At 41.1% G+C, this 13,659-nt stretch overlaps 1 protein-coding gene across 2 annotated transcripts in view; it reads right to left on the reverse strand.

Annotated features, from left to right (window-relative positions):
• Positions 1-13,659, reverse strand: part of CNKSR3 (CNKSR family member 3) — a 91,215-nt gene that overhangs the window by 23,105 nt on the left and 54,451 nt on the right. For both annotated transcript variants that reach the window (XM_069487634.1, XM_069487632.1), the window contains exons 2-4: positions 10,434-10,597; positions 4,200-4,402; positions 3,604-3,691 (exon numbers count right to left, since the gene is read on the reverse strand). In XM_069487634.1, coding sequence (XP_069343735.1) covers positions 3,604-3,691; positions 4,200-4,402; positions 10,434-10,597 — 455 coding nt within the window. The remainder of the gene's footprint in view (positions 1-3,603; positions 3,692-4,199; positions 4,403-10,433; positions 10,598-13,659) is intronic.

Consider the following 13,659-nt stretch of genomic DNA (forward strand, 5'->3'; position numbering starts at 1 on the left):
CTATATCTTGTGCACAGAACTAAACCCTCAACTACCATGATGGCTGATTCTCTATTAACACGATCTGACAGAATTGTTTGATAAATATTGACTTTAGAAAAACAGTGTATTTAGGTGGTCTTATGCTAGACATAAAACTAATAATTTGTGTCTATAATCTTTCATTACAAATCTCAAAATGACGTAAGCACTGTCACCCTTGGGAAACCATTGCCCAGAGGCAGTAAGCTCGTCTCAAATACACCAGGGCCAGAGAGTCAAGGGACCTCCTGGTTCCCAACACTTGGTTCTTTAGCGAATCCAAGAGGCCACCAAGAACTGGGTTCCCTGTCATGGTGACTGAGCCAACAGACATGAGGAGCCCTCCTGCCTCCCAAATTGTTCCAGTCAGCGTGTGAAAGGGCTCACGTTTTGCCTTCCGCCACGGTAAACGTGGGTTCCCACACCCATTCCTACTGAGAGGAAGCAGCTGCAGGCATGACTTCACACTGTTTGGCATGAAGGCCACGGGATGGAAAAATTAGCGCTGAAACCAAGTCCCTCCCTCACGAGTCAGACAGTGAGCCGAGCTTCGCCACAGCCCTCGGGCACCTGACCAGCAGAGACCCAGCCCGGGCAGCCCTCCGCTCTGCCCCCTGCCTGTCCTCACTCTGCTTCTGAGGACTGGAGCAGCCTTGGGCAAGGTGCTTAACCTCTCCGTGCCTTTGTGCCCTTCTCTGTAAAACAGGATGATGACAAAACCCACCTCCCTCAGGGAACTGTGGAGAATTCAAGGTAAGAACACATGTCAAGCATGAAGCGCACACCTGAGACAAAATTAGCACTCAATTATAGCCTTTTTCCTCTTCTGCTTCCATGGCTCGCTTGCTTTCCATTCAGTTTTCTTGGGCCCAAATATTGCTCACTCCCCTACTTCTTTCCCGACCGGAATTCAGCGCCTGCCACTGCCATTTTCCTTTCTGTCACCATCACTATTTCAGTTCTCATGGCGTCACAACATGAGGAGACTAGACTAGAAATATAGATCACAATCTCTTCCCACTTTGGTTCCTTCATCTCAATTTGTAGCCTCAACACTGGATGGGAAGAACTTTAAAAAAAAATGTGCAATTTCCTCACAGGGGAAAAATAAAGCAGCAATATTTATCCTTCAAATAAGAAGACTTATAAATTATTATTGGAAAGAAGGATGTGGAGAAAGTGACAAGAGAAATAAGGGGAACATAGCAATATGTACAAGAAAAGAGAAAAAGAGACAAGCAAATGTCTCTCTTCACAGACATGGACATGAAGAACAAAGGCTCAAGAAGAATATGTTGTTGCTGGAAAAAAAGAGATCCAACTTTTATTCCTTTGATTCCCAGGTTAAAAGGAGCAATCGGCAAAAACGAGTTTCTTCCCAAAGAGTCAGCAGATCTTCTGTCAAGAATTGTGACAGAGGGTGTGAAGTCCCTGGCACACTCAGTCTTGTTGCCACTGTTACAATGCACATCGAAAGCAATGTTCAACTCATTCATCAGGTTTGTTAATTCTCATTTGCATGTATATGTGTGCACCTGTACACAAACATCACATCTGTCAAAGCACCTATGCTCTTCAATTACTGTTAATACAAAAAAGTCTTTTTCAATCTAAGTTCAGAAAATGATAGCCCCATGTATATTTACGTAACAGTCTTAATCCTTAAAAACTGTTCAAATTTACAATAAAAAAAATCAGCAAACAAAAGCAACATATTTGTTTTGTTGCCCTCCTTAAACTATCAAATTTGATTCCAGAAAACCAGTACAAGGCAAGGTTTTTCTATTATCTACTATAGTGCACTATTACTTAAGTGATGTGCTTTTAATAATTCATATCACATTTAATTTTCATAACAATTTTTTGAAGTAGGTATTATTTTAAACATATTTCATATTATTTACCTATGTCTAATTTTACATGAATGCACAAATGTGGTCAATATATATGATTTTTGTAAATAAGAAGAATAATGGCCAAGGTATGTGTCGGGGAAATGCCTTCCACCACCAATGCCAGGCTTTCGTGGCTATATGACTAATGCAGCAAATTGGTATCAGGCTCTTTTTGACACAACTACTTTATGCATCAGCACAGAGCTAAACCACAGAGCCACCTGAGGTGCTCTGAGCACCTTTCTAAGATCATGGGCTCTATTAAGTCCAGTGGTGGCTCAGGACTAGATCTCAAACAACTGTCATGTGCAAAGCTAAAGTTCACAATTCATGGTCCAGAAACAAACAGAAAACACATGGCTTTTCAGAATTGTACCTCTGTCAGGCATGGGCAGGATTGAGGGAAGGATGTTCTACATTTTTTGCCCAATCAGCAGTGGAAACAAACTCGGAATCACAGAATTTCAGGACCAAGTGGAACATGAAAAAACAAGCCCTTCCTTACATTTTGTAGCCTCAATTCAATTCAAAAATATTTTACAAGTGTCTGCTACATACTGAGTAATAGGACAGGAGATGGTCCTAAGAGCTGATGGTACAATTTCTTTAATAAGAAATTTAAAAATTAAGATCACACAAGCCAGATAAGTTACAGATTGACTGATATAAAATTTTCTGGGCCCTAAGATACCCAGGTCTGGCCAATGAGCCATGAGTGAAAATGACATGTGTCACTTCCAAACCAGAACATCTGTCAGTGTGGGAACCTTCAAGGTTCTTTGTCTCTCTGCCCTGGGGACAAGCAACATGAGACACTAGTGGCTCTGCCCAGCCTATGTCCTGAAGAGAGGAGAATCCAAGCAGACTGCCCCACCCCCACTGACCCATTTACATGTAAATAATTGAATAATATAAAGGAATAAACTGCTGAAGTTTGGGGATTGTTTGCTATTGCCTCATAATCTAGCCCATCCTGACTGGTAAAGCCAACAACCAAAGGTCAAAATGAGAAGAAAATTAGGAAGAAGATACAGTAAAGTCCTCAGCACAAAGACTATAGTGCAATTTAGTTATTCCAGAATTTCTTTTTTTTTTTTTTTCTTTTGAGACAGGGTCTTACTCTGTGACCCAAGCTGGAATGCAGTGGTATAATCATACTCACTGCAACCTTGAACTCTAGGGCTCAAGCAATCCTCCTGCCTCAGCCTCCTCAATAACTAAGACTATATAGGCATGTGCCACCATGCTCAGCTAATTTTTAAAAATTTTTGTAGAGATGGGGTCTCACTGTGTTGCCCAGGCTGGTCTTGAACTCCTGGCCTCAAGCAATCTTCCCACCTCGGCCTCCCAGAGTGCTGGGATTACAAGTGTGAGCCACCAGCACACCCAGCCAAAATTTCCATTAAAAAAAAATTAAGTGCTCTAACATTTTAGAGGAAGTACAGGACTATTAGCTCAATTATATTAAAACAACAAAAAAAGCAATCTTTGATTCAAAGGCCACTGGTCATTTTTCACAGAAACCATCTGTACGATGAATCTGATTTAAAGCCTTTCATCTCTCCCCAATTCTGATGGGAATAAAAGGGGGACAGGGAGAATGGCACTTCATACTTGCATGGAAATCCTTTGAAGAAGCAGCAAAGGGGGGAAGAATTTCAGAAAGTGATAGTGATGTGCTACTGACCTTCTGGACTGTCGTGGTCAGGTCCAAGCAAAGCTGAATGATTTTGTTCTTCGTTACGGAGAAATCAGTGATCCCTGTAAATGGAGCCCTAGAAGGTAACAAAAATCCTCTTTAAAAAAAAGGTAGGGGGAACCCGCTGGGATCCCACACTGTATGTTGACAAGCGGAGCTACCCCATGGGCTAGTTTAAATTATCTGTTTCCTCTCAAGTAACACATAAAACAGGAATCTGAATAGAAAAGAGAGAAGTACTAGATAAAAACACATTGAAAATGAGCCAAGAGAGAGGGCAATCCCTTCAGAAGTCAACTAACAGCCTTCACGCCAACCAAATACTCAACTATTAATGTTTAATCTCAATAAAACACAACCTTTAGCACAGTTTCACTCTTCTCCAAGCTGAGGTTAACTTGTTCCTGCCATTAACCTTTTAAGTAACTTGCAAAGGAATCCTAAAATCTACCACTGATCCAAGACTCCTTGGGTTCCGGTGAAAATGACAGGAAAGGGACAGTGGCTCATTTTCTTAAGTACAGGCTTCCATGCATCTCGAACCCTACTCTTATAACAGTGAAAGAGACGCGTCCGCAACTCACCGGTCCAGCCACGCGAGCAGGGCCTTAGCAGCGCCAATGAGCTCCACCACGGAAGTCAGGAACTCATTGGGGGGCTTGTGGGAGGTGTTCCCATCATAAGCTGGATTTTTCCGCCGGCTACTTATATAATTCTGTAAATTGTGGGAAGAAGCTCGCAGTTTCAGAACCAAGTTCTTCATGTTATCAGTTTCAAGGCCATAATTCTATGCAAAATAAAATCAAAGGGAAAAATTCAAAACAATCAACAATGTCAAAGTCTCATAATAACTCAGAAGCTCCCTGAGTAACCTGAGTAACTCCTACAACCACCACAACGTCTTGCCTGATCTACCCACAGCGCACGCTGCCCACTCTGGCCACACTGGCCTTCTCTCTGCTCCTCTCCCAGCCAGCTCCTGGCCGCCTTGCTAGTTCCTCTTTCCGAAATGTGCTTCCCACAAGTCTTGGCATGGATAGCTCATGCTTATCACTCAAGTCCTGATCCAAATGCCTCTCCTCTGCAAGGCTGCCCCGACCAGGGTTTCTCAACCTCAGTCCTACTGACATTCAGGGCCAGACAATCTCTGTTGTGGGGATGGGGGTCCTGTGCATTGCAGGAGGTCCAGCAGCACCTCTGGCCTCTACCCCACCTGATGTCAGTAGTGCCCCCTCCCCAGTTGTGACAACCAAAAGCATCTCCGGCATTGCCATGTGTCCCCAATGGGCAGAATCGCCCCCTCAATCACTCTCTAGCACTGCACTCTCTTCTGCTTCACCTGAATCACCGTGTTCGCTGCTGTTTTCCTCCATGGGACGCAAGGTGAGGCGAAGCAGGGCTCTGTGCGTATTGCTCACTGTTGTGTTTCTAGCACAGCAGGTTACAACATGGTCATTGAATGGATGAATGTCCATCAGATGAGACGCACACAGAAACAGAGCAGCACTAACTGAATACCAACTCACTAAAATATAATTTCCCTCTCTAGAGCTTCTAACCTGTGTTCTTTCTGAACAATGTTCAACTTACTTGGGTGCAATTTCACGGGACGATATTGTTTTAGACTCCCTTTCAGAGACAGAACGAATCTCAGGAAGCAATACATAAATCTGAGGCGACTTTGGAGGTGGGGATATGAATTTCTGTATTCAACTACATGTACATATCCTCAATTGTTTTATCATTTTAACAAAAAGTGAAGGTATTTCTGGAGGTACATTATACTGTCTCAATAGCATCCCAAAGCAAGAATCCCACTTAAAAACTGGGCCTAATATAACGACTAACATTTTTCAATACTTTATGCCAGGAACAGGGCTAAGTATTTAATGGGCATTATCTCAGGGAAACAGCCCATGAAGGTGGAAATGTTATTATCTCTAATTTACAGGTGAGGAAACTGAGGCACAAAAATAGTAAATAAATTCTCCAAAGTCACACAGCTAATCAGTGGTGGTGTTGGGACTCTAATCAAAACAATCACCATCTAGGGCACGAGCTTTTATCCCTACGCTGTGTGTCCCCCTTCCACACACCTGCTCAGGAAAGGGCCAAGTGAGAAGACAGAAAACAAGACGGACAGTTGATAAGAATAAAGAAAACTGGCCAGTGGTCCTGGATCTAGCGCAAACCAACAAGCTGCTTAACTCCCCCAAATGCTTCCTGACCTACTCAATCCCCTCTGAAGTGTCAGGTGCTTCTTTGAGCTGATCTCAGCCATCCCGGCCATCTGGGCCAGAAAGGGGCAAGCCATGTTTCAAAATCAAGATACATAAATTATAAAAGTACTCAGAAGTTTGTGACAATTTCTTTCTGCAAGACGAACAATGGTAAGTTAATAACAATGACAAAAGGCTTTGACTTTCATGAAAACAATCCTAACTTTAAGTAGATTTTATTTGAAGTTTAAATTTATGTTGTTTTCTAGGAAAAAATAATTTTAAAAAAATTAGGTAGAAATTCTGAAACGAGTTAGGGTAACTGAAATGAATTGAAAGCTGTATTCTATAAGCTCTGAAAAAACTGTAAATTTCAAAATATGAGTGTTCTGTATTAACAGTAGCAGTATATCTAAATCTCATATTCATTCTTTTTTTATGTTATTTTCTAGAGACTAAAATATGATATTGGCCTTCAATAGGAAAGACAAAAATAAAAAGATGGATTTTCATCATGGCTTTTTCAATTTCAAAGAATCAAAGGCTTACAATTGAATGGATAAAGAGCCCACGTGATAGCTTGTCTTGAAGGACTTGTGACTGTTATTAATGGGAAATGTCCCCTCCCCTGGGTCAATGAGCCGCCAACTTACATCAACAGTTTGGAACTAAAAGCAGGGAAATCAGCTTTCAATAACCAATGTCACCATAGATTACATGAAACTTTTATTACTATACACAACATTTCCTTCTTGAACTCAAAGCGGATTAAATGCATTTTATTATTGCAAGAAACTTTAAACCTCAATCTTCCTACAAACCTACCACTTTTAATATTAAAGTAAAAGAGGAAAGGTAGCTTCCTATAACTGGTTCTCTTCATTTCCCACTCAGCTTGCTCTGATTCTTTTTTTCCCCCAAAAAAACAAATAATGGGAACTAGAAAGATGGATAGACATAGCTAAAATAGAATATAATTTTTAAAAGAAGTAAGGAGGAAAGTTAGGAAGGAAAGTTCCTTCCCCTTCCACCCTATTCCACAATAAGGAGAGAACAAGAAACTGATTATATTAGCTCAAAAGAGCCTCTACTGTAGTAACATAATCAGGAAAGGATTATTGCCTTAAGTGCCCCACGATGAAAAAAAATGGATAATTTCTCAGGCCAGATTGATTATTTTCACCAGTCTTTTCCCTAAAATCTGTCTCCTTCAGAAATTGCTTTAAGATAAGTCATGAAAAATATGTAAATTAAGTATCAAAGTGAGTCTCTGAAAATCTATTCACATATTAAAACCCTTCGCTGAGATCTCACTTCCCCAAGGGTTAGCCACCAGGGATCCCTCCCTGACCTGGCTGGAGAAACCATCCCCCGACAGGAGAAAAGCAGAGAGACCAGATTCTCATTCATCTGGTACCTTAAAATTATACACATTTTTACTAAGGACAAACCTTACACAAAACCCTCTACCTTTTCCATTCCTATAAGCTCTGTTCATGGTCTCACATGCATGATTAAGGGGCACCAGAGACACACAGTCAAAGCATCTTACTAACTTGGGTCCATTAAGTGAAAAGCTGAGAAACATACTGCACAGTTTTCCTAAACACATTTAATAAGTTCATAAGCAAAATCAAATTAAATACAAATTGCTAGCAAAGACTCCTCTTCCTTCATTTCTTTTCATAAAAAAGTAACATTTTTAAATTATATACCATGGGTAAATGATGAACAACTAGTAATCTCAGGGGTACACAAGTGTGCATAAGCACTCTGGCCAGGTAGGTTCGTTACAGGTGTTTCGTTAAACCACAAATTTAAGTAGCATCACTTAACACATGTATCAGTTCCACCTGTGTTCACGTCTCAGCCTTCTTCAGCCTCAAAAACACAGCTGTCCCTGTCTTGGTCTTCAGTAAACGACGGCCTCATTGATTTGGCAAAGAACACAGGTTACAATCATACTTGGTTACTCTCAACCAGTGCTGTCCAACAGAACTTTCTGCAAGCATGAAAATGTTCTTTGTGCTGTCCAACATGGTAGCCACTAGCCACATGCAACTACTGAGCCCTTGAAATGTAGCTAATGCAACTGAAGAACTGAATTGTATTTCACTTTAATTAATCTTCATTTAAATAGTCACATTGGCTAACAGCTATCCTACTGGAAAGAGCAGCTCTCACGTCTGTCTCAAGCACCCTCTGCTCCAGACAGAGGACAAAAAATTGGGTGCAGATTCTAATTCAATCCTGGGAAATGGTCCTGGTCCTGCCTCATAATATAAGTCACTCTCCTAAGCCACTGCTGCCAGCCAAGGTCTATGTTCGCAAGAGGCGGCCTTCTCTCCTTGCTCTCCAACCATGACCAGCCATTTGTGAGCCATTGCTCACCAGTTGGTGAATCTTAATCAATAGGTCCCTACCCATTCTATCTACCCTTCTTTTTGCTCCGAAACTTCCCAGCAGTTTTGTTTTTTCCCTCCCCCTTCCTTACTTCTAATTCTATTCATTTCCTGTCTATCACAAAATCAACATCGACTAAACTAAGTTTACATAAAAACCTCTTTTACAACACCAGGGCCAACTGCAATTACACATGAACTGCCCAGGAGATGGCCCATTCAAAGCAAAAAGTTATCACCACCTTACATATCCAAAGATCTATAGGGTATAAATAGATTAAATAGATAGTGTAATTAGTACATGAATTACCATAAGAATATTTAAAAAGGAGATTGTGTCAAGACTAAACATATTTTACTAAAACTCCACTAAGACCCTCCCCAGCCCAGAAAATCCACATGCATTTGCAAGCCCCCTAGTGACCTGCCCAATGGAGTCACTGGCACAAAGCAGGTCCAGAATGAGTCTGAGGTCAAAGCTGGGTCTGCAGAGGAAATTAGGAGGAAATTGTAGGAGATAAAACACAGCCTTAGGTTCTGGCATTTGTCCAGCTTTGTTCAGTTTAGTCTAATGTTTAAGAGGTAGGAAAGAGGAAAAAACCAAGAGAATGCCCAGAGGCAGCCTTTATGTTTATCACCCCACTCACCTACACAATGTGCCTCTAACCCACCCTCCTCCTCACCTCTCATACTGTGGATTTACCTGTCCTGAAAGTATCACTGCAAAGTGAAAGAGACAATGCAAATTTGCAAACCATCTAGCAGAAAAGACCAGAAAGCCACATTCCCGGAAAGTATAATAAAAGTAAACTCAAATATGTTTAACTGTATAAAAAACACACAGTGTTAATAACAAACAGGACACTTAGACATCTCAGCAGCGCAAAACACACAATAGTACATGGCCACATCTAAGGTGAGTGTTACTGTGCAGATGGGAAAAACAGACACCAGCGTTTCCCCAGAGGTCACAGAGGGAGTAGCATGTGGCAGAGCCAGGATTAGAATGCAAATTCCTGCTTCCCAGACCAGTGCTCAGAGCACTTGGCCAGAGTGTCTCCCTTGCGGCAGCTCATTTATCAACCACAAATAATTTCCCCATTACTTTCCTAAACAAGAGCAGTGCATCTCAGCGCAGAAGACAAGGCCCTGTCCATTTTAAGAAGAAGAATATGCATAATGCGGCAAGTGTTATATAATCAACAGAACGCAGACCAGCCATGGCAAAATAATCGGGAGCACATTCTTTCCCACCATTCTCAGTGATGTAATTGTATATAGCCCTGGCTCCGATTCAGAGCATTACTAACCCGGCTTGAATGCTGTTGCGTTTGTCCAAACCCTGACAGTTCAGTAAACTTCATCTTTAGCATGGCACCATGACAGGCAGCTTTGAATGCCACCCATGCCGACCAGTTTATAAACAAAATGCCCTTACAGGTGTTTCTAGCTCACACTTAACGGAAGCTACCCACGCAACCACAGGTTCAATATGTGTGTTAGGACCCGGCAGGACTGAACTCACATCACAGCCAAAGCTCGATCATCCACAAAATGTAATGAAGTTCACATTTTTCCCCCATTTTTTAGGTCAATTATGTCAGACACAAACATCAGTTACTGAAATGTCACAAATATCTGTGAAATTCAAATGCTTTTTATAGAAACAAAAACAGATATGAAAATCAGCATCCATTTCTCAATTCAGTTTAGAAGATGACATTTTCATTCAGGACTATTTCCATCTTTTTTTCTTTATAATAGATAAGAAAATAAGACTAGAACAGCCAATTTTCTGTAAAAGATAGACTTTTTCTGCAAAGGGCAAGATAATAACTATTTCAGGCTTTGGGGGACCACATGGTCTCTGTTACAACTACTCAACTCTGTCACTGTAGCATGAAAGCAGCCACAAACGGCACATAAATGAACGGACCTGGCTGTGTTCCAATAGCACTTTTATTTACAAAAATAGACAGTGGGCCAGATTTAACTTGCAGGCCATAGTTTGCCAGTCCTTAATCTAGAAAGTAAGTTACATTTTTCCCGTCTTATATTATTTTCAACTCATGCTTTACATCAACAGTTCATTAAGAAAATGATGATATGCTAAAACATACACAAAACAATGAGGGTTTAAGAGAGTTAGGTTCTGAAGACCGTCCTCACGGTACAGGTCACGTTTTCCTGAACTAACCAGTGCACAGAGAAGGTCAACAGCCTCCAACACAAGCTCCTGGTGTCCGATCCGGGTGACCCCCAGCTCCTCCAGATCCTGATGGGAAATCTGCAGCAGCTGCTCGCCATTGATCTTCTCCCGTTCAAACTTGGGGACATACTGCTGCAGGCAGTCATCTAACCCTACCAAAAACAACCAGAAAGTCCATTATTGTCATTTTGTTCCTTCATCCAAAAAATCGCTCACACTGTAATCAATCTCAGCAACCACCAATCATGCTGCCATTATTTGATTATCTATAAAATGTATATTCCATCTGATGGACACCTTTTGCATGACATCTTATCTCAAACAGGTTTTAAATGTTTAAATGGCTTAAAACTTGCAAATGGATCCAGCACAATTTAATGATAGTTATCTCTCATTCCCTGTAAACTAAAGGAATCAATAAACCCTAAGCCCCTACTAATCGAAAATGCTAGTTATCTATGCTACACGTGTTGTCTGTCTGCTGAGCAACTCTCCCTTTGGGACATCACCCCTCCCATCCCACGGAATCCCAGGGGGCCTTGCCAATCAAGCTGCTTTGCCACAGTGATTGGCACATGGCCAGGCTGCCCACAATGCTCTATACACCAGCCAGTCATGGGTTCAGCTACGGCCATGTGACTCAAGCAGAACCAATCAAAACCTTCCTTGATACATGGCCACAAGAATAGAAAGCTCTTTCTTCCTTTCCAGTTGGAAGTCATAGGATACCATGTTCCTTGGCAATCCTGGCAATCATTTTTCTCACCAGTTTCCTGAGAATAAATCCATTTTAGAGAAAAAGAGAAAATGACCCAATAGTATCCTATATGCCCCTGAATCTAACCCTGCTTAATAAAGATACTTCTAGCCCTAGAATTTTACACTTAAATTGAAATAAATTCTCTTTTTTAGCTTAAGCTTGTTTGTGTTGAGTTTTTGTCCTTTGCAACTGAAAATGTCCTGATGAATACAAAATCCAAAGGAGAAAATATCAGCAGTGGTACCAGAGAAAGGCAATGTTAAATGGGTTAGCTTACGGAAATTTTTCCAGATGAAATACTACAGCCAAAAATGTTGTATTTTAATACTCGTATATGACGATGAAAATGGCTAAGCCAAACAGAACTTAAGAATCTTTATTCGTGCACAGAAAACTCTCTGGTCAACTTGTTTTAATGGTTTTACTTATATAAAATTTTGCCCTGAATCAATTGATCTATTCAAGGCTAATTATAAAAGTCACCTTAATATTTTAAAAGACTAGATCTATAAAAATTTGATCCCAACACAAAGGATGAACACTTAATTTAACTAGAAAAGTATGTGGAATGCACGCTACTGTCCACCCCCGCAACACACACACACACACACACACACACATGCATGCACATACACATGTGTTTATTTCATTTAACCCTCACAAAAGCAGTATTTCGCTGGGCTAGAAAGAGTAGACACGAGGTCCACCACTTACTTTTGGCAATGCTAAAGTCCATGAATCTTAAAAACTGATGTGTGAGGCTAAACTACATCTCTGCCCCACAAACTTTCACCATTTGCCTCCTGATAAATGAGGAGGAGCAGTTTTCTGATAACCATTTGAGGTCATCAAATATAGGAAGAAGACGTAAGAAAAAAATTTATGGTAACCATTTGGAACCAACCCATCCTCCCTGAAGTGACATCTGTCTAGCAGAGGGGCTGTCACACAGCAAGCGAGGCTGGGGACATTGATATAAACCCAGCTCCACTCTGACAGCCTTGAGCCACAAGTGACCTCAGCGGCATGTGAGTCCGGCAGGCGGTGGAGGCCAAGCAAGTCAGCAGGTGTTGAGACTATCCGCAACAAGCAACAGAGACAAGGGAGAAGACTGGAGGAGAGCCTCCGAACTATTCTGCTCCCATTTTATAGGCGAAGGAATTAAGGCTCTGGGAGCATACATAGTCATATAGCTGGTCACATGGAAGATATGTAACTGTCCACAATCACACAGCTGGTAAGATGTCAAGAGAAAGAGGTTTACAGTCATTTTCTTCAGCTTGATACAGAAGAAAACAGCTTATAATTCAAATCAAGGTCTGTTGGACACAAGCTTTGCTCTTTTGAGTTCCACCTGATAAATACAGGATTATAACACAGGATTATAAAAATTCCTCTCCAGGCTTCTTCCTAAATCAGCAGTAAGGTCAAATTATAAAACAGTTATTAAAATAGAATCACAGATTCTTAGAGGCACTTAAAAGGTACTTGAGATCTCAATAAGCACAAAAATTGGCAAAGTACAGAAAAAAGACGAATGACTGTGAAATTCACCCTAAATCACTTCGCCAGTTCTAAGCCAGATCACCACTAGACCCTATATTCTCCTCTTTTTCAGGATGTTGTCTTCCCGAGTCTATTTTAAGCTTTAAAAAGAATTTTTGTTTTCAATTTTTCATAAAAGTTTAAGACAATTATGTTATACATTTAAACCCCATTACAGGCCAGGCACAATGGCTCATGTCTGTAATCCCAGCACTTTGGGAGGCTGAGGCAGGAGGATTGCTTCAGGCCTAGGCAACATCTCTACAAAAAATTTAAGAGAGGTGAGACCCCATGTCTATGAAAAATTTAAAAATTAGCCAGGCTTGATGGTACATGCCTGTGGTCCCAGCTGCTCAGGGAGGCTGAGGCAGAAGAGTCACTTGAGCCCAGGAGTTTGAGGTTGTAGTGAGCTATAATCAAACCACTACACTCTAGCCCGGGCAACAGAGCAATACCCCCTCTAAAAAAAAAAACATTAAAAAGTAAAAAAAGTTATGGCTTAATTGTGTCCTTCCAAAATTCATATGTCGAAGTTCTAACCCCCAGCACCTCAGAATGCATTTTGAGAGAGAATTTTTAAAGAGGTAATTAAGTTATAATGACATTATTTGGGTAGGCTCAATCCATGACTGGTGTCCTTCTCAGAGAGGAGATTAAGACACAGATACACACATAGGAACCACCAGGCAAAGACAAAGGGAAAAGACAGCCATCTGCAAGCCAAGCACAGAGGGTTCAGAAGAAACCAACCCTGCTGACACCTTAATCTCAGACTTCCAGGCTCCAAAATTGTGATAAAATAAATTTCTGTTGTTTCAGCCACCCAGTCTGTGGTACTTTTTTATGGCAGCCCTAGCAAACCAATGCAAACATAATAATATTTTCTTTCTTATTCATCCACATATGACA

The sequence above is a fragment of the Eulemur rufifrons genome, chromosome 15 (genome assembly GCF_041146395.1).
Source record: "Eulemur rufifrons isolate Redbay chromosome 15, OSU_ERuf_1, whole genome shotgun sequence".
NCBI classification, from domain to species: domain Eukaryota; kingdom Metazoa; phylum Chordata; class Mammalia; order Primates; family Lemuridae; genus Eulemur; species Eulemur rufifrons.